The 26,229-nt window shown below is 33.5% G+C and overlaps 1 protein-coding gene and 2 pseudogenes across 1 annotated transcript; 2 read left to right on the plus strand and 1 right to left on the minus strand.

Annotated features, from left to right (window-relative positions):
* Positions 1 to 1,667: 1,667 nt before the first annotated feature.
* LOC107435870 (trimethyltridecatetraene synthase-like) lies at positions 1,668 to 15,751 on the plus strand (annotated as a pseudogene).
* Positions 15,752 to 17,871: 2,120 nt separating this feature from the next.
* LOC107435861 (dimethylnonatriene synthase-like) lies at positions 17,872 to 20,187 on the plus strand (annotated as a pseudogene).
* Positions 20,188 to 22,174: 1,987 nt separating this feature from the next.
* On the minus strand, positions 22,175 to 24,395 carry LOC107435889 (putative receptor-like protein kinase At1g72540). Its single transcript, XM_016047522.4, has 5 exons — positions 23,825 to 24,395; positions 23,585 to 23,720; positions 23,327 to 23,463; positions 23,069 to 23,192; positions 22,175 to 22,936 (listed from the first exon to the last, which is right to left on the minus strand). The coding sequence occupies exons 1-5, from the start codon at positions 24,218 to 24,220 to the stop codon at positions 22,278 to 22,280; spliced, it is 1,452 nt and encodes a 483-aa protein (XP_015903008.1). The 5' UTR covers positions 24,221 to 24,395; the 3' UTR covers positions 22,175 to 22,277.
* Positions 24,396 to 26,229: the final 1,834 nt, after the last annotated feature.

The raw sequence follows: 26,229 nt of genomic DNA on the forward strand, positions 1-26,229 counted from the left end.
ACCTAAACTTTGTAATGTGTCATCTGTTTTTTTGCTTTTTTTTTTTGTTATTTTGTTATTTTTTTTATTTTATTTTTCTTATAACATATGGCAATATATCCTGTTTGTGTGAAATTTAATTTACCTAAATATAATATGTTAAGCTATCATATAAAGATAAATAAATTTGAACTAATTCGATAAATTATCATCTTATTTGTTATTTAATTTGTTAATTTGTTGAAAACATATATAAATTTAAAATTTAAAATTTGATTTAGCTTTTAAATGGTACAATAATTTTTTTTTTCTTGCAAAATGGACAAGTTTGTTTCATATTTTTAATTTTTTTGAAAAGAAATTAATACATGTTTAAATACTATGCTAAATAATTTTTAAATTATGGCACTTATTTACAAAAATATCTTTCTTCTTGGATCTATTGTGCATTATTATATTTTATTCGTTAAGTTATTAGATCTTATTTTACGGGTTCATATTATATGTAACTCTGCTAGACCTTGGTAGACCCGTAAAGTCGTTTTGATGATTATTTTTCAATGTATTCTAATAATATGATCAAATTATATGTAAAATATATAGCGTCTTTTGTGTTTAGTCTGTCCACCATGAAAAGCATGATCTTGTTTTTTATTTATCTATTGGCAGTTAAGGCACTGTATGTCAGTTTGTTAATATGTTTGGGTTTTTATTTTAGTTTTTATTTTTTTCTATTAAATTATGTGTAATTTATTTATATTAATTATTTGTTAATACTAATAATAATTAGACATATCAATTTATTTATTTTAATTATTTGTTAATATTTTAATTATAAGTGAAATAAATTGTTTTTCTTTTTATTTTTCCAATAAATAGTATATAATTTATTTATTTCAATTGTTTGTTAATGTTAATGATAGATAAATTATCTAATTAACTATAAATCTAAAAAGGAAAAGAAAAAGGAAAAAATAAAATAAAAAACAATGTGAAATTATATTAGTTTTTGCTTCATCTTTTATTTATTTATTATTATTCACATTTGTAATTAATTGATACTATGTTAAATCACAATCTTAAACCATTATTTTCAAAAACTAGAATTTGTGAAAAGTGGAGTAGAATTGGGTTAACATCTTTTTTTTATTGTTTCTATTTTTTTATTTTAAGACTGGCTTTTTATTTGTTTGAGAAAGCTGTAAAAGGGCTTTAATAATTCTGAAAAATAATTGCATGAATATGTTGTCTTTTGGTGATAATATAATTGGAATATATATATATATATATATATATATATATTTTTTTTTTTTTTTGTTTTCCTAATCAAATACATATAAAGATATATTTTGGCTTTGTTTGGCAGTGATAATGATACTAAAAGAAACAATAATGGGACAGTGGCATCAATTCATCATGCTTGCATCTTGCAACAGCACTATATTATTATAAACAATATAGAAGTTGTATATTAAACATAGTGATTGAATATATTAGTTTTGGACGTCTAATCCAATTTTGAATCTTCACACCACCCATTAACTTAAATTTAAAAGGAAAAAATTACTGTCGGATAAAAATAAAACAAATTATGCAGCTCTATATACAAGGAATATGAATTGATACGATCGGAAGTCTTCCACAGCCACTAAAATCCCATGGCCATCATTATGATCACAACCTGCTCAATGGAGGTTTCAAATTGGGTTTTCTACGCCGCTTCAGGCCGACTGAAGAAACTGAACTTACCACCTGGCCCAAAATCAAGGCCCACTATTGGAAACCTCAACCTCAACCTCATGGGCCCACTACACCATAGATCCATTCATGCCCTCTCCCATAAATATGGACCCATTATGCAACTTCGGTTCGGATCGTTCGCTGTTGTGGTGGATTCGTCAGTTGAGATGGCGAAAGCTTTCCTCAAAACTTACGACGTCTTTTAACCTCTCTTCCCAAAACAACCGCAGGAAAATACATAATCTACGACCAACGAAGAAAATATTGATATCGATAGAAATATTAAGGGTATGATTTTATGGAAATATCAATAGAAATATCAATATCGATTGGAAATATCGATAAAGTTACGGAAACTGTAAATTTTTAATTTAGAATACAATTTTTTATATATGAGATAATTAATATAATAAAATTATATAAAATAACAATAATTAGAATACAATAATCATAAAATATTCTATAACTATAACAAATTATTTATAAGTAAATAAAATATAAAATTAATTCACACCAAAATATAGAAAATTTAACAGATAATAGTAAGATACAAGAAATTCTCAAATATAATTCCTAATACATTATTAATACCAAAAATAATTCCTTAGTTCTTCAAATTGATGATCATATCTTGATGTTTCACGTGTATAACAATAGGCATTCTAACTCATCATATCAGAGAAATTTTCCATGTAATTGTAGATGTGCCAAGTATATTTTTCTCTATCAATCCCAACCAATTGTCCAAGTGGAGAATAGTGTGGATTTATCCAATGAGGAGTATAACATTCATTTTGAGACATGTGATGATTGAAGATATCAACATCGTAATCTTTGTGAGGATTATGTGAGCTCTTTGATCAATTGGATATAGAATTGGAATCTCAAAATTTCAAGATTGAGAATTAACTTGTGTATTTAAACTCATTGCATCCAAAGAGTTAGAAAGATAATCTTCATCATGTTGATTCATCATCGAAGTGCCATAATGCCTTCTTGAACCAGTGCCTGCTGTTCGAGCTCCATGATCAAAATCCTGTGTTGCATGTGTATATTGATCTTCACCAGTAAATGGACTTAATGGTTGTTGGCTTGGTTCTCGATAGTATGTTCCACTCCCACCTTCACCTATATCATATCCTCCTTCTCTATTGCCACCACCACCACCACCACCATCATCATCATCATCATCATTATCATCATCATCAAGATCAACAACAACATCATCATCATCTTCATCCTCATATTCATTTGGTTGAGAATAACCACCACCAAATGTTTCTATACGAGGACTAAATCTCTAGTTGAAGGCCTTATCACTACTTCAAACGAATAATTTTCTCCACTATCACTGCTCATAACTTCTTCAGCAATAACATTCTCAACATGTATTCCTAATTGTGAAGCATGCATTGTGACTCGAGGATCTGGATTGCCTTCATCATCATCTAAGTGTGAATTCTTAACCCATTGGATAATAGGATTATCTTCATCTTCACCAGGATCAGCTCCAATTTCAAGAAGATCCAAATAATTAAAATCTAATTACGGTTGATTTGTTAATTCCATATCACGTATTCGCAATTTCATATTATAGTAGCAAAAAACCAATTTTTGAAGTTTTTCATATGCGAGCCTATTTCGTTGTTTTGTGTGTATTAAAAGCGAAGGTGCTCCAATTAAGCTCACATGCAGATGATGATACAGTTTGTGTAACACCCCGTCCCAAATCGCACCGGAATCCGTGCACGTTGACCGAGGTTGACTGTTGACCGTTGACCAAAGGGGTCAAAAGTTGACTTTTTGACTCGGTGGGAATTTCGAGATGACTAGGGTACCGTGGCGAAGTGCACGATGCCACGAGTTCGTAGACTGGTAGCACGTCGAAAACGGAGCTACGGTTTGGAAGTTATGGACGAAACAAGTTGCGGTCCAAACTGTCCAAGGAGCGCTGAGGTTGACTTTTTGTTTATGGGGAATTGAGCTTTGACTCATGCATGGTTGTGAAGTGCTCGTCGATACGAGTTCACAGACTAGCGGCATGCTCAAAACGGACATCCGGTTAAAAAGTTATGGACGTTTGAAGTTTACCGGATACCGTATTATTTTAATGTTTTTTTTTGGGTCGGTGAACAGTGAAATGCCACGTGTCAGTTTCTGATTGGTCCACGTGGCATGAACAGTGTCACGCAGGGTTTTAATTTTGAAAAACTCTCGGGGAAGAGAGAGAAAGAGAGAGAAGAGAGAGAAAGAGAGAGAGAGAGAGCCACCGCCGGCCACCGGATTTTGCCACTGTTCCGGCCGAGTTACTGTACACGCGCCGGACAGAAAGCTTGCCCACCTCATTTCCGGCAAAACCTCCAAGTTTCACGGCGAACGGCCGCCGGACGCGCCCGGATCGGACGTCCGAAGTTTGGCGGCGATTTTTCCCCTCCACCGCCGGCCACCGTGAATCGGCACTGTTCCGGCCACTTTCCGGCCACACGCGCCTGACAGCCTTGATCCTCTCCTCAAGTCCGGCCTACCCACCAAAAATCACGGCCATCGGACCACCGAAGCGCCGGGATCGGAGCGTTTTCCGGCGAGGGGTCGAAAATCTTCAAACGGTGATTTCTCCGCCGTCCGACCTCCGTTTTGCTCACCGTCGGTCCCGTTGGATTGCTCTCCTCACGATCTACAAATCTGCAAAATTTCACAGCAAACGGCCACCGTCGGAAAATACTGTTCCGGTGACGGTTGCCGGTGACGTGGCGGCCCGCCGGAAATTACTGTTCCGGCGAGTACCCGAAAATTCCGGCCAGCTCCAGTCCGCAGTGTTCGACCTCTTGAACCCAAATCCGACTTCCGTTTCCGCCAATTCGCGACGGTTTGGGAGAATTGCGGAGCCGAAACTCGAAAAGCTTTCCGGCGAGATTCCGACCCCGTCGGGTTCGATCACCGGAAAGTAAGACCGAATCCGTGATCCTCATCACGCGAGCTTCGATTCGGTATATAACTCGTACCCCTTAGATTTCGCTTGGTGTTCGCTCCCCGGGTATCCATTTGGGAATTACCCGAATAAAATATTAATATTTTTGGTTTGTGCACTGTGGTTGTTTAGGTGCACGCGCGAGTAGTGGAGTGGATCCCGAGGAGGATCTTAGTTGATTTGCGCTCTCCAGGTGAGTGACCCACCTTCAAAAATTATTTTGGGCAATTAATTAAATTTAATTGGTATTTAATTTAGTATTTAAATTATGCTCATGTGGTGTGGTTTAATTATGGTTTTAATGCGGTTTAATTTAATTTATTTGTTATGCATGAGCAAGGTATGTTTCGGTATTAATTTTACGTGGTTTCAAATGTGATTTCTCGGGCATAATTGGGTTAAATATTTTATGAAAATATTTGGTTAAATTTTATAAATTATGCCCGCGGTATTTTTATGGTTGCATCTCGTATTTCGAGGAAAATTGTGGTTTGTTGGTTATCAATGTTTCGTACCGGGTCGTTGAATAAAAATATGTGGGATGGTGATTTGTGAAAATTTGGTATACTTCCCACGGTGGTTTTTGAAAAAAAAAAACGGTACGGTTGGTTGTTTATGTTTATTTTTAGACGCACTCATACAGTATTGGTGTTCTGGTGTATGGTGTATGGACACGTGGTTTAGCACGCGGTTATTATATGGTTTAGCGTGCGGTTATTACTTCACCCGTGAGTTGCCATTGGACCGTGGGCAGGCAAGGTTATTGTTGCGCACAGCCGCCCCCCTCCTTGGCCGGGTGATGGTTTTTAGCAGTCGGTACTGTCGGGACGCCGAAGTGACCACTGCAGGTTTCTCTCTTTAACCTCCCGCCAGTCGGTGCTCGGGACGCTGGGTATCGGAGGGCATCACCGGTATATGGTGTGGTGCGTCAGGTGTAATTGTCGGTGTAATTGCAAATAATGGTTTAAACCCCAAAGGTGTTCAAAATTTATTTATTATAATTTATTATATTTTTATTATATATTTGGGGTATGTATTTATTTAATTGTTGTTGTTAAATTATTTAATCCCTTGGTTTTTGGGAGGTATGCACATTGGGTTTTGCGAAAAGGTTTTAAAAAAGGGAACATTTCAAACGGAGCGATTGGTGAGAGTTTTGAGGGAAATCATTATTTTCCAAAGGTTATTATTATTTATTATTAATTGTTGGTATTTGTTCCACTCCTTAATTATTATTATTTTATTATTATTATTAAAAGGTGTTCAGTAGTTCGGGTTACTCACGGAGATGATTAGCATCTCACACTCTTAAATTCCGTTCCCTTAGGTGCAAGTGGTGGTAGATGTTCTTCCGGAGCGAACCAAGTTTTCCGCTGCTGTTGTGTTTCGAGAAGTTTCTTTGTGCTCTTTCATTTCAGTGTATTATTTCTTTTCAGCCTTGTTGTATTTCTGTTGTTTAGCACTTCTTAAAGCTCTGTATACTATTGGAATACTTCTGTTTTATTTATGCACTGGACTGTTGTTGCTTTGAGAAGTGCTGGAATTTGTGGAATCAGTTTGTAGTTTGTGGGAGGAATAAGGGGATGTTTTTAGAAGTGTGTTTTCAGTGCAGGTAATTTGTGGTAAGTAAATCCCTTAGGGGAGGCTCTGTCGGATTTTCCTTTGGAGGGTCCGGTAGGGTTTCCCTGGGATCAGGGCTGTCTAGGGTTCCGGGGAAGGAATTCTGGACGGGTCCTGACAGTTTGTGACAAAATACGCATTGCCAATTTTCTGAGCGTTGGGGTGCTATTACCATACATTGTCCACCATTCAGCTGTATATTTCAACATTAGAAATCAAAATATATTAAATTTTAAAAAAATTTTAAATATTAATAAAATTTTTGATATTAAGCACATTTTTTTATAACAAGTAATTGAAATGCACATACCAGGTATCATATCCGCTCGGACGGCAATTGCTGCATGATCACCAAACCCTTTTCGTGCATCTTTAAAGCATATTATCTATATGTAAAAATGAAAAAAATTATAAAAAACGTTATTACTATGTTAGTTAAAAGTAATAATAAACAAAATCTTACTTCATTTCCAAAGTGAAATATACGATCCGAATTTGGATATAATGCTGCAAAGACATCACGAACAGCTTGTATAAGATCTGAATCAGTGCCAATTCCTTCTTTATACTGGAACCGTGGATTCAGAAAGTATGCTCCAAAATAATAATAAAAATTAAATTAAATATATAAATTATAAGATAAAATATTAATTAATAATAAGTAATTGACATAAAATTACCAGCCATATGGAGAGGATGAGAAAGTGTATTGTCCCATCGAGCATTTATGATGCCCATAACCCACTGGATTTCTCTTTGGTTATTGATTGCATATCTCATTTTTTGAAAACAATCATACAATATTGGCATCGTAGGTATGAACTCAATATCAACAATTCACAAAATATTATATAATGGCCCACATAAATTAACAATGTGAGTAACAGAATCCCAAAAATGATTATCAAGGACAAGTTTCTCAACTTCTTTACCCGCTTTTATTCGACTCAATTGATGCTCAGCCTATGCATCACTTGTAAAGATTTGTTTTAGAGAGGCTTTCTTTTTATGAAGACTATTTAAAGCAATATAATTTGTTGCAAACCTTGTTGCTTCTGGTCGAACGATGTCTCCTTTACATATATCTCGCATTAAAGAAAGTAACCAATTATGATTATAAATATAATTGGTTATCATTCTTGCACGCTGAATTACAATAGTAATAATATTAATAATAATAATAAACTACAATAATAAAAACATTAATAATAAAAATAATAATGACTACATTAATAATAATAGTAACATCAACAATAGTAACAATAATGATAATAATAACAATATTAATAATAATATAAATAATAATAACAATAATAAAAAGAAGAATAATAACCATAATAACAATATTAATAACAATAATAACAACATTAATACTAATAATGATAATAAATATAATAACAATAATAATTAGAAGAAAAATAACAATAATATTAATATTAATAATAATAATAAACAACAATAATGACAACATTAATAATAATATTAATAATAGAAATAATAATGACTACATTTATAAAAATAATAACATCAACAATAATAACAACATTAATAACAATCATGATAATAATAACAATATTAATAATAATATAAATAATGACAACATGATAATAATAATAATAACAATAGTAAGAAGAAGAATAATAACCATAATAACAATATTAATAATAATAATAATAACAACATTTATAGTAATAATGATAACAAGTATAATAACAATAATAATTAGAAGAAGAATAACAATAATAATAATATTAATAATAATAATAAACAACAACAATAATAACATTAATAGTAATATTAATAATAGAAATAATAATAATAACATCAATAATAATAACAATATTAATAACAATCATGATAATAATAACAATATTAAAAATAATATAAATAATAACAATATTAATAATAATATAAATAATGACAACATGATAATAAGAATAATAACAATAGTAAGAAGAAGAATAACAACCATAATAACAATATTAATAACAATAATAACAACATTAATACTAATAATGATAATAAATATAATAACAATAATAATTAGAAAAAAATAAAAATAATAATAATATTAATAATAATAATAAACAACAATAATGACAACATTAATAATAATATTATTAATAGAAATAATAATGACTACATTAATAAAAATACTAACATCAACAATAATAACAATCATGATAATAATAACAATATTAATAATAATATAAATAACGACAATATGATAATAATAATAATAACAATAATAAGAAGAAGAATAATAACCATAATAACAATATTAATAATAATAATAACAACATTTATAGTAATAATGATAACAAGTATAATAACAATAATAATCAGAAAAAGAATAACAATAATAATAATATTAATAATAATAATAAACAACAATAATAATAACATTAATAATAATATTAATAATAGAAATAATAATAATAACATCAATAATAATAACAATATTAATAACAATCATGATAATAATAACAATAATAACAATATTAAAAATAATATAAATAATAACAATATTAATAATAATATAAATAATGACAACATGATAATAATAATAATAACAATAAGAAGAAGAAGAATAATAACCATAATAACAATATTAATAATAACAATAACAACATTAATACTAATAATGATAATTAATGTAATAACAATAATAATTAGAAAAAAATAACAATAATAATAATAATAATAATAATAATAAATAAATAAATAACAATAATAACAACATTAATAATAATATTAGTAATAGAAATAATAATGACTACATTAATAATAATAATAACATCAACAATAATAACAATATTAATAACAATAATGATAATAATAATAATAATAACAATAATAACAATATTAATAATAATATATATAATAACAATATTAATAAGAATAATAACTATAATAATTAGAAATTGTTAAATAATAAACACAATTTTAATAATATTTGTTATTGAAATACTTACTTTTGAAGATCTAGAAATTGTGAATTGAGACTTTTTTTCGAACGTAGATATTCCAAAAGTTCTTCCTTTTATGAATATAAATGTTGAATAAAGAAAGAAAAGAAGATTAAAAACTAATTACTTCAGTGAAAATTTCGCGTGCACCTAATTTCATTTTTCTGAAGCTCTTTATGTTTACTCTCTCTATGATTTATGCTGAAACAGAAGGATTCAAAACATCAAAATATGGCTAAGATGCTATACATGCATTTTTATACTACACTCATTTCCTTACCTCTTCAAAATTATAGTTGTCTCATGAATGTTTGTACTTTTAAAGTTAAAAAGAAAACAAAAACGACAGCACCGACTTGCCTATAATAATTTTATTTTATTATTTCTCCCCGCAATTCTCTCATTGTATTATTTGTTTCTGCAATTTCTTGGTGATTTTTTCTTTCCATCACTTTACTTTTTCAGTTGAACATGTGAATTCACAGCTGTAAACTTATTATTTTTTTCATTTCAAAGTTTTTTCCTATACTTTTGGTATCCTACTTGATTAATATTTTGAAAAAAAAAATCAAACAATCAATCATTTCGGCACATTCATTCATGCATTATCATTCACATTTTATTTCCTCAATCTTGGCTCTCACCCTCTCATTCAAATTTTTTTTTTAAGCCAATAACAACCAAAAAAAAAAAAAAAAAAACCAAAATTCCCAATTTCGGCCCTCTTCCTTCTCTTCTCTTCTCTCTGTGTATTCCCCCATCTCTTCCCCTCTTCCGACCGGCCCTGTCTTTCCCCTCTTCTCTCTTCTTGGCCAGCCATCTCTTCAAACTTCTCCATTATTGGCCGATCTCTTCTCTTCTCTTCTCTTCTCTTCTCTCTATGTATACCTCATCTCTTCCCCCTTCAGTTCTTCTCCCGGCCGATTACCACAAACCAAACACACACACAAATCAACACAGACACACCCAACCAGTACGGCCGATATATCCCAGAAATTTCCACCTTCTCCTGTCGACAGCCGGCCGATCTTTCCACCTTATCCACCCAAAACCCGAAATCTTCACCGACAATGGACGATTCCGTCGACTTCCATCGATTCCGGCGACAAGTCGACGACACACGTGCAAGAAACTTCTTCCCCCCCCCCCCCCCGGATCGGTGTCGGACGGGGTCGACAACGGAAACTATCGTCGACATTTCCACCGTCTTGACGATTTTTGCTTCCCTACGTACAACCACTCCGACATGACATGGTCCCCCTACAACGCGTATTAATGTCAGTTCAGATAATTGTGTTTGATGGAGCTTTTCAGTACGAAACGCGTGGATTCGTATGAATATATAAGGAATAAGGAAATGGCTACTTTGCTGAATGGTCTATTTCAGAGTAACAACACCATCCATAAAGCTTAAAGAACATCTTTCAACTTTGAGTCTCAACGTTATTAGCCACATGGTTCTTGGAAAGAAATATAGTAGTACTTACTGAAGAGGACTAGGAGTGGAACAAGACCATATAATGTCCCCCGAGGAGTTCAAATGGATATTGGATGAGGCTTTCTTGCTTAATGGCTTGTTGGATATCGCCGACTTGATACCTTGGCTTGGTTTCTTGGACTTGCAAGGTTGCGTAAAGAGAATGAAGACTTTGAGCAACCAGCTTGATAGGTTTTTGGAACTATTGCCTTGGATGAACATAACAAAACAGAGGAGAAAAGGAGTGAAAGACTAAGTTGCCAATGACATGGTCAATGTGCTTTTGCAGATTGCTGATGATCCTAACCTTGATGTTAAGATCCAAAGACATGGTACCAAAGGATTTGTCCTGGTAATATATATATGTATATATATTTATATTTTTTCCTTTTAATCTTTAATTTGCTCATCACCCCCATGTGAATAACTAAAGTGTAAAAATTGCATCATGGTTTTTTGTTTATTATTATTATTATATTTGCCTGATTGCATATAATCTGCTTATAAGTTTTTTGCATAATTGCATATAATTTGCTTATAAAGTTTGTTAGATTATTAACTACAAATAACCAAAAAAAAAAAAATGAAATTAAATATAATTTCAAATTGTATTAAGTTTTTTATGTAATTCTTTTATTTAAATTTATAATTAATCAATATGTTTTAAAAGTTTTAATTATCATTAACAAACATTTAACCTAAGCAAATTACAGAAAATTTCGTTAAAAAACAAAATTAAAAACGATCACATTTTCAAATGAAACTTTAAAATTTCAACCTAATCCCCTTTCTATATCGAACCACGATATGCTCCAAGCACCAGTGATCTTGTGATGGTTACCCAATACTTTGAGCTGGAGACAATATTAATACTGTCTAAGATTAAGGGGAAAATAAGGATAGGGACAAAGCATATATATATATATATATATATATTATATTTTTTTGTCTTTATCTGTAAAGCAGGGGCTGCGTTGCTTGATTGAATACATTGATTTTGGCTTGCTAAAATCTTTACGAGATCATGTAGTTGCGGTATTCTTATAAGTAATACATTGCTTCTTTCTGCTGACTTACGTATATAATTAAACAAGATCAACCATGTTCATTAAAAAAATAAAAAATAAAAAAACAAATGAAAACCATGTCAATACGTACGTTGTCAGAACCCGTCCAAAATTTCTCACTAGAACCCTAGACAAGCCCTGATCCCAGGGAAACCCTACCGGACCCTCCAATGGAAAATCCGGCAGAACTTCTCCTAAGGGTTGGACTTACCACAACTTCCCTGCACTGAAAACACACTTCTATATTCGTCCTCTTATTCCTCCCACAATACTACAAATTGATTCCACAATTTTACAGCACTTCACAGGGATAACAGTAATCCAGTGCATAAATAAAACATAAGTGTCCAGAATAGTATACAGAGCTTCATGAAGTACTATTAAGCATAGGATACAACAAAGATGAAAGAAATATTACAACTGAAATAAATAAATACAAAGGTACTTCTCGAACTACGATAGCGGCAGAGATTTTGTTCGCTCCGGAAGCACGTCTACCACCCCTTGCACCTAAGGGAACGGAATTTAAAAACGTGAGATGCTAATCATTTCAGTGAGTGACCCTAGCTACTGAACATTTTTAATATTAATAATATAACAAATAAGGGAATTTAATTAATACCGGCAATTAAATAGATAAATAAATAATAACAATGGAAAGTAATAATTTCTCTCAAAACTCTCACTATTCATTCCGTTGGAAATGTTCCCTTTTTAAAACATTTTCACAAAACCCGTTATTCGCATTTCCCGAAAACCAAAGGATCAAATAATTTAATAAACAATAGATAAATAAATACCACAAATATAATTAAAATGAAATAAAATATGATAAATAACTTTGAACACTTTGGGGTTTGAAATTTTCATCCAAAAATTTATACTTGACGCACCACACCATATACCAGTGATGCCCTCCGATACCCAGCGTCCCGAGCACCGACTGGCGGGGGGTTAAAGAGAGAAACTTGCAAACGGTACTTCGGCATCCCAACAGTACCGCTGTTGAAACCGTCATTCCGGCCAAGGAGGGGGGCGGCTGTGGCCAATATCAAACTTGCCTGCCCACGGTCCAGTGGCAACTCACGAGAGATATAATAACTTGCGCGCTAACCACATATACACCGGAACACCAATACTGTATGAGTGCGTCTAAAATAATTATTAAATTAATCATAACCGTACCGATTTTCCAAAATCACTGTGGGAAATATACCAATTTTCAAATTTACCATCCCACATATTTTCCTTTAACATACCCGGTACGAAAACAGCAATAACAATATACAAATAATTTTTCTTGTAACATGAGGTCCAACATATAATATTCCACGGGCATAATTATAAAATTTAAACCACCAATTAAACAAATAATTTTCTTAAAATATTTAAACCAATTATGCCCAAAAATAATATTAAAATCACATACGATTTATTACTGAAAATACATTGCTCATGCGTAATAAATAAAATTAAATCACAATAAAATAATAATCGGGAATTTCTTAATGACCCAAAATTTCCTTTAGCACCAACAAACATATACGCACTTATAAAATAATAATTTTTCACAATTATAATTAAAATGCATCACATGAGCATAATTGCAGATATCAATTAAACACCAAATAAATATAATTAATTACCCCAAAAATATTTTTAAAGGTGGGTCACTCACCTTGAGCACGTATCTCAGTTAAGATCCTCCGCAGGATCGACTCCACTATCCACACGTGCACCTAAAACATCCACAGTACACTAACCAAATATATTAATATTTTAATCGGATAACTCCCAAATGGGTACCCGGGGAGCGAACACAAACGACAACTAAAAATTACGAGTAATATACCGAATCGAAGCTTGAGTGACGAGGATCACGAATTCGGTCTTACTTCCCGGAGATCGGATCCGAGGTGACTAGAATCTAGCCGGAAAGCTTTCGGAATTCAACTCCTCGATTCTCCCAAACCATCACGAATTGGAGGAAAAAGATGTCGGATTTGGATTCAGGAGGTCGGACTTAGTGGAGAGAGACCTGCAGTGCAACTGCGTACTCGCCGAAACAGTGATTTCCGGCGAGCCGCAGCGGTTACCGGCAACCGTCGCCGGCGACGGCGCGTCAGGTGGCCGATGGCTGAGATTTTTGGGGTTTTGTAGATTGAGGGGAGAGGGCTCCAACGGGACCAGCGGTGAGGCAAACGGAGGCCGGACGGCAAAGAGATCGGGGTTTGAAGGTTTTTGGCACCTCGCCGGAAAATATTCCGATCCCGGCGCGTCGGAGGTCCGATGGCCGTGAAATTTGGTGGGTAGGCCAGAATTCTCACGAGAGAGAGACCGGTCAGGCGCGTGTGGCTTGAAAGTGGTCGAAAACTGGTCAAACGGCAGTGGCCGGCGGTGGAGGGGAAAAATCACCGCCGAGCTTCGCCGGCTCAATCTGGGAGCGTCCGGCGACCGGCGGTCGTGAAATTTTGGGGTTGGCCGGGAATGGAGAGGTGCTCCCGTCTGGCCAGCGCGCGTAGCAAGAATCGGCCGAAAAATTTGACAATTCCGGCGGTCGGTCGTTTCTCTCTCTCCTCCCCGATGTTTTTGCCAAATAAAAGCCACCGTGGGTGACACTGTTCACCCACGTGGACCAATCAGGTATCGACGCATGGCGTTACTGTGCACTTAAGCCAGATATAATAAAATATTACTGTATCCGGCAAACTTCACACGTCCATAACTTTTTAACCAGATGTCCAATTTAAGCGTGCCGCTAGTCTATGAACTCATATCGACGAGTACTTTTCAACCATATAAAAGTCAAAGCAAAATTATACAACGATAAAAAGTCAACTCCCGGCACCTTTTGGACAGTTTGCACCTCGACTTGTTTTGCCCATAACTTTCAAACCGTAGCTCCGTTTTCGACATGCCACTAGTCTACGAACTCGGGACATCATGCACTTCGCCACGGTACTATGGTCAACTAGAAATTTCAATTGGAACAAAAAGTTAACTTTTGACCCACTCGGTCAACGGTCAACCTCGGTCAACGTGCACGAATTCCGATGTGGTTTGGGTCGGGTTGTTACATACGTAGCTAGTCAAAAGATATATAATCACAGTTATAAGGGCCACTTAAACCTCTAATAATCTGTCCGCTTCATTCTTTTTCCTTCTTGTACTTTTCCTTTTTTTATTTTTTACATATTCGTTCTTATTTTTACACATTATAGATTCATATCTATCACATTCAATAACATGAGATATATCAATAAAATCAATATTGAGACTGAATGTTTTGGCTAAATGAATCTCTCCGGACCTAATAGCTGGTGGAACGGAAAGCACAGCGGTGGCGATGGAATGGGCAATCTTGGAGCTTCTAAAGAAGCCAGTAATATTCAAAAAGGCCACAAAGATGCTAGACTGGTGATTGGAAGAGAGAGATGGGTTGAAGAGAAAGACATTGTTAAGCTGCCATATATCGATGTTACTGCTAAAGAGACAATGACATTGCCCCCAGTGGCACCTTTGTTAGTACCAAGACTTTGCCGTGAGGATATCCAGATTGGTGGCTATGACATTCCCAAAAACACCAGGGTGTTTGTGAATGTATGGAGTATAGGAAGAGATCCTGCTGTGTGGGAAAACCCAAATGAATTTTGTACTGATAGGTTCATCAATGGAAAGCCCATCGATGCATGTCAAAGTCCAAGACTTTGAGCTTTTACCATTTGGGTTGGGCAGGAGGACATGCCCCGGTTAGAGTCTTGGAATAAAGGTGATTCATTCAAGTTTGGCCAATCTCTTGCATGGATTTACAGGGAAATTGCCAACCAATATGAAGAAAGAGGATTTGAATATGGAGGAAATTTTTGGCCTTCTGGCTCCAAAGAAAATTCCCCTCGTTACACTTGTTAGTTCACACCTTTATTTACTGTGATTATTTGGGATTTGGGTTTCCAGTGTTAAGATTTATCACCACTTGCTTGCTAGTTTGGTGAGTGAATGGAAACGATATTTGAATGATGGATGGAAACACTACTAGAATCGCATTGATAAATTATGCAATAAATGCGTCGCACAAAATAAACAACGACGTATAGTACGAAGTTGCCTAACGTCCCGTCGCTAAAGCCATAATATAACAAGTGACACAGTATGAGAGATGCACAATGTGCATCACCTATTACTAATTGGAGACGCGCAATGTGTGTCGCCTATTACCAAAATCTTAAAAAAAAAAAAAAAAAAAAAAAAAAAAAAAGAAAAGCTACCTCATTTATGTTGCACTAATATTTTTATTGGTTATTTGTAGTTGAAATAAAATTAGATTAACTAACCAAAAAAAAAAAAAAAAAAAGAGAACAGGCGACGCACAATCTTCATTGTGCGTTGCCTGTTACCAAAATAATAAAAAAAAAAAAATTAGCTCAGTTATACTTTTCTAATATTTTCACTGGTTATTTATAGTTGAAATAAAATTAGACTGATTACAAGAAAAAAAAAAAAAAGAACAGATTATGCATCGCCTGTTACCAAGATATTTAAAAAAAAAAAAAAAAGCAGTTCAGTTATGTTGCTCTAATATTTTCACTTGTTATTTGTAGTTGAAATAAAATTAGATTGACTAAAAGAACAAAAAAAAAAAAAAAGAATCAGCTCAGTTATGTTACTCAAATATTTTCATTGGTTATTTGTAGTTGAAATAAAATTAGATTGATTAAATAAACCAAAAAAAAAAAAGAGAATAGGCGACACACAATCTTCATTGTGAATCGCCTATTACCAAAATCTTTTTTTAAAAAAAAAACAACTCAGTTATATTACTCTAATATTTTTACTGGTTATTTATAATTGAAATAAAATTAGATTGATTAAAAGAATTTAAAAAAAAAAAAAGAGAACAAGTGACTCATAATTTTCATTGTGCATCACTTGTTACCAAAATTTTTTAAAAAATAATAATAAACAGCTCAATTATGTTACTTAATTTTTTTTTTGGTTATTTGAAGTTGAAATAAAATTAGATTGATTAAAAAAAAAAAACTGCTCAGTTATATTGCTTTAATATTTTTACTGATTATTTGAAGTTGAAATAACATTAAATTGATTAAAAAAACACAAAAGAACCAAAAAAAAAGAACAAGCGACACATAAAAGGTTGTGCGTCGCCTGTTACTTATATTAAAAAAAAAAAAAAAAAACAGTTCAGTTATATTACTTAAATATTTTCACTGGTTATTTGAAGTTTGCAAAAAAATCAGGTTGATTTTAAAAAAAAAAAAAAAAAAAAAAAAAGGAGAACAGGCGACCAAGAATGATTTTTGTGCGTCGTCTGTTACCAATATCTTAAAATATATATATATATATATATATATATATATATTATTTAAGAGATTTGCAAGAATAAACTGTATATGAAAAATTATATAATTGAACAACAACCTCGTATAATTAAATTTTGTTATTATGTAAATATAGATAAGTGGATGGTTAATCATTTTTCATTAGTCTAGCATTTAAACAATATAATTTAGATAAAATATACGCATAGTATTAAAACCAACCCTATTCAGCCACATATTCAGCGACTCTTAACGGATGTATCACGTGTTATTGTTTTTAGCGACCGTTTGACATCGATTGTTTTAGGATACGTCGTATATTTATTGAATTTTTGCTGGCGCATTAATCTTAGAGTTGCAGTTTTATTTGTTCAAACGTGTTTGTTTCATAGCGTCACTAAGCGAGTGTCGTTAGATAGCAATTTTTGCATAGTAAAATCTTTTATTTCAATTTTTCTGTTTCTCCTGTAATATATAAAAGAACAAAAAATATGAGTTAAGAATGTTTGAATATTCCAACCTTCCTTTATGCAACTATTTTTTTTTTAATTAGAATAAAAAAATATTGTTTCACACTCATTGTTGCAACTCAAGTATCATCCAATAATTAAGTAGTTATCAAATGAAAACTACTCTTTCAATTTATTTTAGAACCGTGTATAAGTCAACACATTGAAAGAGTGATGTGTTGGATAATAGATATTATATGCACAACATGAAATATGAAAGAATCACTACCCGTACGTCAAACCACGGCCGGTCACCACCTTCTTAAATAGAGGCTCAAACTAGGGTGTTCGACCTACGCTGTTGCCTCTCTCCCAGCCCTGGCCTTGATCTTCCTCTCTCACCATTGTCGTTACCGAAAGTTTAAATTATCTCCCGGCCCAAGACCATGGCCCATCATCAGAAGCCTCAGCTGATGGGCCCACTACCCACAGATCCATCGCTGCACTCTCCAAGACATAGGGACCCATTATGCAACTTCGGTCCTCAAAAGTTACGATGTCAGTGTTCTGTTGACTCCAGCCCAAAACATCCGCGGAACTACAACTACTCCGACATGACTTGTTCCCATTGCCGCGTGCAGTGGCGTCAGGCTAGAAAACTGTTTCTGGGGGAGCTTTTTCAGTACTTTAACGCCTTGAGTTCTATGAAATTATAAGGAAAGAGGAAATGAATGCTTTTTGCTTTAATGGGCCATATAATTCCTCCAACAGTAACACCACCAAAAAGCTTAAAGAGCATCTTTCAACTTTTTGAGTCTCAACGTGATAAGTCGCACGGTGCTTGACAAGAAACACACAGAAGGAATCGGATCAGAAGGCGGTAGTGTCCCCTGAGAAGTTCAAAAGGATGCTTAACGAGTCTTTCTTGCTTAGTGGAGTGTTTAATATTGGGGGATTCGATAGCTTGGCTTGATTTCTTGGCCTTTCAGGGTTACGAAAAGAGACTTGTGAAAAGCGTTGAGGAAGAAATTTGATGGTTTTTTTGGAACATGTTTTGGACGAACATAACAAAAGGAGAAAAGGAATCAAAGGACTATGTCGCCAAAGACATGGTCGATGTGCTTTTGCAGATTTGCAGGTGATCCTAACCTTGATGTTAAGATTGAAGCGCATGTTGTCAAGGGATTTGTCCAGTTATATTTATATTTATATTTATCCATCATCGTGTCCTTTTCAAACTCAAAAAAACGCTTTGGTGGATTTTGATAATATGATGGTTTTTTGTTTTTATTTATTTTTGCTTAATTTTGTTATATGTAATTTGGTTACATGTTTATCAATGGTAGATAAGAGTTTTTTTAATTTATTGAAAAAAATTAAAACCATGCCGATTCATACGTAGTGAAAATTAAGATACATAATCATCTTATAAACATAATCTCTCCAAACCATTCTCTTTTTCTTCTTGTAATTTGCCTTTGCTTTTTTACATAATCTTTCTTTTTAAACAAATATTAACATACGTATCCATCACATATAATATGAAGATATATCGATAAATGTGTTGCTTGTGACTGCATCTTTTGGCCAAACGAATTTCTCAAGACCGAATAGCCGGTGGAACGGAGAGCATGGCGATGACGGTGGAATGAAAAGTCTCGGAGCTTCGAAAGAAGCCCGAGATATTAAACAAGACCACTGAGGAGCTAGACAGGGTGACTAAGAGAGAGATGGGTTGAAGAGAAGGACATGATTAAGTTGCCACATATTGATACTATTGCTAAAGAAACAATGAGGCTGCACCCAGTCGCACCTTTGTTGGTACCAAGACTTTGCCGCGAGGATATCCAAATTGGTGGCTATGAGTGTTTGGATGTATCGAGTATAGGAAGACATCGTATTGTGTGGAAGGACCCTAATAAATTTTGTCCTGATAGGTTCATTAATATTGGGAAGCCCATCGATATCAAAGGCCAAAACTTTGGGCTTTTACCATTTGGGTCGGGCAGGAAGATGTGCCAGGGTTGGTAATTCATTCAAGTTTGGCGAATCTCTGCCATGGATTTTCGTGGATATTGCCAACCAAGATGAAGATCGAGGATTTCATGAACATGAAGAAACTTATGGGCGTTCGGTTCCAAAGAAAATTACTCCTGTTACACTTGTGGAGCCTCGGCTTCCAGTTCACCTGAATTCACCATGAGTGTTTGGGATTGGGTTTTTGTTTCTTTTTTAGTGTTTGCATTCTTGCCTACTAGTTAGAGAGTCAATATTTGTTGCTATTCTCGACTTAATATGTACGGGGACATAAAATAGAGTCAGAATTTTTGAAAATTCCAACTTTCCTTTCTGCAGCATTTTTCTTCCTTTTTTTTTTTTTTTTTTTTCCTTATCTTTTTTTAAAAAAAAAAGGTAGAATAAATAGTCCACCGATTGTTTTGTTCAAGGCTGATGAAGGACTTCATCACCAATTATGTTCTACAGAGTACCAAACAGTTTATTCACTAGGGATTCGCATGATTTTAGCAGTTGCACTTAATGAGAATTTACTTAGCAAACATAATAATTAAAAAAAGAAGAAGTACGAGGAGGGGTTAAACCTTGAAGATGACCAAATTAATGTAATCAATTTGAGCATGAATCACGGCTGATGGGCCCCTAGATAATGGTCAACGAAGATCGAGTCCTACACTGGGCCTAAATGCGCCCAAGAATTTCAAGAACAGGACCACTCAATTTGAACCCAAATTGATGATTCAATTCCAATTTAGCAGCCATCTTCCATCTATAGATTTTATTTAATTTTTTTAATTGGTTTGGATTGGGATCATTGCTCAAGAAAAATGTTAATTTTGACAATAATTAATTTTAAATCATCTTGTTGCCTAGTGTTGCAGCGAAGAGGAAGTAAAACAAGTCGATCTACTTTAGTTTCGACCAAGTGCTAGTTACGCATTTGGTTGCAAAATCCGAGAGAATTCAACACGATATATAGCATCAAAATTATGCTTCTTGGACAAAATTAATTTGGATACAGATTTGCCGAATGTGAGATGGAAATTCTTATATTATGTGCCATGATGAAAATTGGTGAAGGAGAGAGCACTAATTCATCCTCAGTTTGCTTTATAGAGTGAGCAAGTTCAAAGCATTTCCATTCATCAGGAGTTGTCACAAATCAATAGTTATTCAAAAGGAAAGTTAATATTGCTGGACATGCTATCTACTTGATATGTAATAATCAATCCTTTTCATTCTCACTGCCAATATAAATATTTAGGTCTTGTGTACTTTCTTTTTTGTTTTTTTATGAAGCAAAATTTTACCCAAAAAAAAAAAAATAGATATTGTAAGAAAAAGAAAATCATTTTAAAAAAAGGAAAAAAAAATAAAAAGAAAAAAGAGAGAGTTTTGAATTAATGAACTTGGCTATGATTAGTACCAAGAAAAGAAGAAGATAACGAAGCTGGTCATGATTGTTTCGTAGCCCATGTTATGTACATGCTTGATTTGGGGTCATATGCAAGGGAAATATATTGATTTGAGTGGGTAGTAATCAATAAGTTTCTTCCTCTAGTCAAAAGGGTGGTGATAACATTTTCAACTCTTTTTAATGCCTAATTACTTGCATATTTTGAAAAATAGCTTAACCAGCTGGTTAATTAAGAATTGAGTTTTATCAAAGATTTCAAGCTTGCCAATTGCTTCTAGTTCTTAAAGACATGGACCAACTTCAAATAAGAGACTTGAGTTCAAATTTAAGCCGACTAGGGGTGGGGGGGGCTTGGGTGGGGTTGGTAGATGGGTAAGAAAAATGTGAATATAACGTGAGAGGCTGGCCTAGAAGAGTCCTCGAACGGCAACATAGTTTCTCTATTGGGTTGTTCAAAGTTTTGAATATTGGCCATGCCATTTTAGCTTATCTCGGAATATTGACTTCAAAATTGGCTTTTATCTACAAATGCGGATTAAAAAAAAAAAAAAAAAGGAATATTCAACTGGGGGTGACCAAAGGGTCAAACAAAAATATCGACATACTTGTTAACGAAACCTCCATGAATTTCACTCTCTACCCCCAGTCATCAAAATATTACCTTCTGGTTTTGCGAATTCAATGAAGAACTAGAAGGCAAATTTCATTAAAATCAAGAATTTGCAAACTTATTAAGCCACGGGAGAAAGTCATTGTTGATATTTTCTTTCATATTTGCTCACAATTTCATAATTAGGCTAATCCAGTTTGGAGTCGATGAAATAGACTACCACGATAAGTTCTTACTTTCTCTTTTTTATTGAGAGACTCGAGTAAATTCGAGAGCATAAGAAGCCACCCACAGCAAAAGATAATAATAATGTAATTGTACAGAAGAAACCATAGAAAATTTGGAAACGTATTACACTTTGTTGTTGGAAAGAGACTGCTTGACTTCTTCGATCTTTCCTTTTCCTTTATTTTCTATGTATATACATATATATATATATATATACACATGACACATACATGAATCTCATCATAAGAAGAGCCACAAACCTAAAATATCAAAAGCGTCCAAAATGCACCCCATAAAAAATGGAAAAAAAACTAGTCAAATTAATATCCCAACCTTTAAAAGTAAACAATAAACAAGAAGTTAATTTCAATGTACAAACTGCTAGTCAAAACAATTTTATCCTAGCTTTTTAACTTTTTTTCCCCAGAGTGAGGGTTTTTTTGTTCCAAATCCTTTTGGCCAATTGAGTACAAACCACTTCCAAGAGTTCTATACAAAGCAGTATCAGAATATACGGCGTTTGACCTCAAAGATTTATTCCTGTGCTTTTGCCTGTGACCTAATTTTCTTCGCTGGCGACTAATTCCTTTTTCCTTCTTTCCCACCTCTTTTTCTTCTCCTCCATTGCCATTTTTCACCATACCAACTCCATCATCTTTATCATTATCGTTACCACCATCTTTTCCACTTTCACAAATATCTTTCCCTTCCATTGGAACAACGTAAACAAAGGGTCCAATAGGGATATCATCAACCAAGTCCAAGAGAGGCTCTAAAGTCTTGACCACAGTGGTCATGGTGGGTCTGGATTTTGGGTTGTGGCTCAGGCATTGATAAGCCAGTGCAGCTGCTTTCCGAGTCCCTTCGGCCGAGTACTGACCCTCAAGTCTGGGGTCCATTATACGGTCTAGTTTATGGGGATCCTTGATAAATGGTTTGGCCCACTCCACCAGGTTCTGCTCTCTATTGGGTCTGCTTTTGTCTAAGCATCGTCTGGCTGTTAGTAGCTCTAGAAGCACCACCCCAAAGCTATATACATCGCTCATGGTCGTGACATGACCTGAAAATATGATTATTGCCCAGATTTTGAGTCAATTAAATTTACAAGTTTTTCAATAATGCCAATTGTTATTGGAGGAAATTAAAATAAATATATATTATAGAATAAAATTTGATTTACTTTATTAATTACCTGTCATGATGTATTCGGGAGCTGCATATCCTTCTGTGCCCATGACGCAAGTCGAAACGTGGGTTTTATCCCCTTCTGGTCCATCTATTGCTAACCCAAAATCAGACAGCTTTGCCTTGAAATCCTGTAAAATGACGAAGAGTATATATATATATATATATATATATATAATTGATTATTATTTGTCAGAACTTACTGTGACATGGGCAATATATATTATAAAATGGAGAGGAAACGAAGATGATGTGTGTTACGTACAGAGTCCAATAAGATGTTAGAAGCTTTGAAATCTCGATAAATGACGGGCTTTTCTTCTTCATGAAGGAAAGCAAGGCCTTTCGCTGCTCCAACTGCTATTTTTATTCTTGTTAACCAAGGCAAGGTTGCAGAATAGTCTACATAAAATGTCAGAAATATTATATACGCATTATTAGCACCAGAGATTGAAACCCAATATATATTATTATCGTTAGAAAGGAACATATACAATTATAAATATGTAAGTATTATATTTACTTTTAAAAAGCTGATCGTCCAAGTTGCCCCGGACCAAGTATTCATACACAAGAAGCCTCTGCTCATCCTCGCAGCAATACCCAATCAAGTTTACAAGATGGGAATGCTTTAGTTGACCCAGAAAGATTACTTCAGCCTGCAAATAAAAATTAATCATCATTAATCTCAAATATTAATTAATTGTTCAATCTCACCCCAAATTTCAAAAGAAATGCATAATCAAAGAAATTAAATGCTTACCAGCCACTCCATATGACCTTGTTTGCCATCCAAGTCCAATACTTTAACAGCAACTGGTTGTGCTTTTAACCCAGGCCTAAGCTTGTCATCGATGAAACCTTTGTAAACCTGTCCAAACCCACCTTCTCCAAGAAAGTTACTTTTTGAGAAGTTTTGTGTAAGCTTTTTAAGCTCTTTGAGTGTAAAAGTATGAAGATTCGAACCGACAAGTGAATTGGACAAATCACTCATAATAGAAACCGATGAGTTGCTTAAATCAGAAAGTGATAATCTTCTGGAAGATATATCCTTGAAACCAAGAGATTTTCTTTCTGAATTAGGTGGGCTTTTAGGCTTGTAGCAACTAAGCAAAAAGGATTTGAGTATCAACTTTTTGAAAGCCATATGTTTTTTCATTGAAGCTTTTTGTTTTTATTTCTGATCAGGTGGGTTTCTAATAAATAAGAGGCTAAAAATATTGTCAGAAAAAGGCAAGGATTGGTGTATTTAATGAGAAAAATACGGGGGGATAGAAATTATATTTTAGTGGGTTTTCGTTTAAAAAACTTGACAAACGAAAGTCAATAAACCCAATGATATCATCTAATCTTGTTTTCCTTGTTGTGCAAATTTTTCTTTTATCTTCTTTTTACAATATGGAAATCTAAATCTTCTAGCTTAAGAAGGAAGATAATGCATAAAACAAAAGTGAAAAAACAAAAGGTTTTGGGCCCCTCTTTTGACTTTGAACATCGACAGCAAAAATATTTTTCGAATGGTTCATATTTAACAATATGGACCCAATATTATTGTTTTGTTTTCTTTTTTCCAAGCATGTGCCAAAAATTTGGTTCATTTCTTAGTAATTTCCGATGTTGGTCTTTTCAGAGACCTCAAATAAATGTAAAATAATTCTTAAGCAGAGACGGAGTCTCTATTATTCATATCTATAATGCTTAAATATCAACTCGTTTTCTTCTTTACCTTTCTTTAACATTGTATCGCTCCCACGTTTTACAACAATGGAAGTGAACTGTAAAGCTAGCCTTCCATGTTTGGGATCTAAAAAGAAGTTGGAAGTTTCTCATATATTGCAACACAAAAAATATGATTTTTTTTAAAGTGAAAATAAAAAAGAATTTTAATTTGATGTTTGATACGCACCGTAAAATTTTCATATATATATATAACCAAAATCAACATGGACTTTATACATCATGCTATATACGTAAGCAATGGAAATGTGAATATTTGACACAATCTGAGTATAGAAAATAAGAATCCTAACTACCCATTACGACGCATTCTGTGAATGGAAAGAATAGTGATCAATAGTTCTCTAGGATCAAGTTGAGGAAAATAAAATAAATTGTGTATAACAACGTGGTCAACCCGGTTAAAGCATAAGAAATTCTCCGTAATTTTGGTTGACGAATTATTTTTCCAAGATAATTTTTTGTATATACATCTCAAGTAAAGTGAATCAAAGTCTTTATTTGTTTGTTTTTGAGTAAAAGTTTCTGCTTTGAAGACTTAAGTAATAACCGTGCCCACACGTATAATCCAAGAAAACAAAAAACAGAGAGTGACAGAGAAAATTGGTAAGCAAATGAAAACGGAGAAGAGAACAAAAAAATAATAACATATTAAATGGCAAACACAACAGCACAATACGAGGGTATTATTTTAGAAATAAGAGACATTATTTCTTTGAAATAACTCATCTTGTTCTTTTGCCCTACAGGATATGAAAGTGTTGGTTTCCAACTAAGCATTTGATTTAGTCCAATTCAGCTTCTTAAGTTATCTTAAATAAATGAATTTGTTTTCAAATGGGCAAATAATTTAAGTAATAAGGAAAGGAAAGCAACCTTAAGAAAACTATTGGACCAAATCATTATCAATTGCACTAACATTTTGATCTTTCTTTCAAATCAGTAAATAAAGTGAATGACAGATACAGAAAACTTGGATCAAAATAGATAATCAAACTCAAAGAGCGTATACATACATTGAAAAGGAAAAAAGAACAGGAAAATCCAGTACTATTTTTGAAAAGTAAATTGATAGAGTACTTATTAAAGTTGATTGGTATAGTAGAACATGTTAAACACGCTAAAAATTTTTATTCACGGTTTTTATAGCTTCATTTTTTTTTTATTATTATTATTTTTTAACGTTTTTACATCAGATTAATTTGCGGTCAAATTGTAACTGCGTTTTAGGATGGGAATTGGGTCATAAATGATAAAAATAACACAAGGAAGGCATGGACCAAATCCACAAAATATCCACAAAGAAATAATAGCGTTCCAAAATGACACTCTAAAAGAAACGAGAAGGAAAAAAGAGTTACATGATGATGAGTTTAAAAAGAGGACTAATGGGCAAAGATTTTGTTTGGCCTATTTCTCATTAGAGCCGAC

This window comes from Ziziphus jujuba, chromosome 1 (assembly GCF_031755915.1).
Source record: "Ziziphus jujuba cultivar Dongzao chromosome 1, ASM3175591v1".
NCBI classification, from domain to species: Eukaryota; Viridiplantae; Streptophyta; class Magnoliopsida; order Rosales; family Rhamnaceae; genus Ziziphus; species Ziziphus jujuba.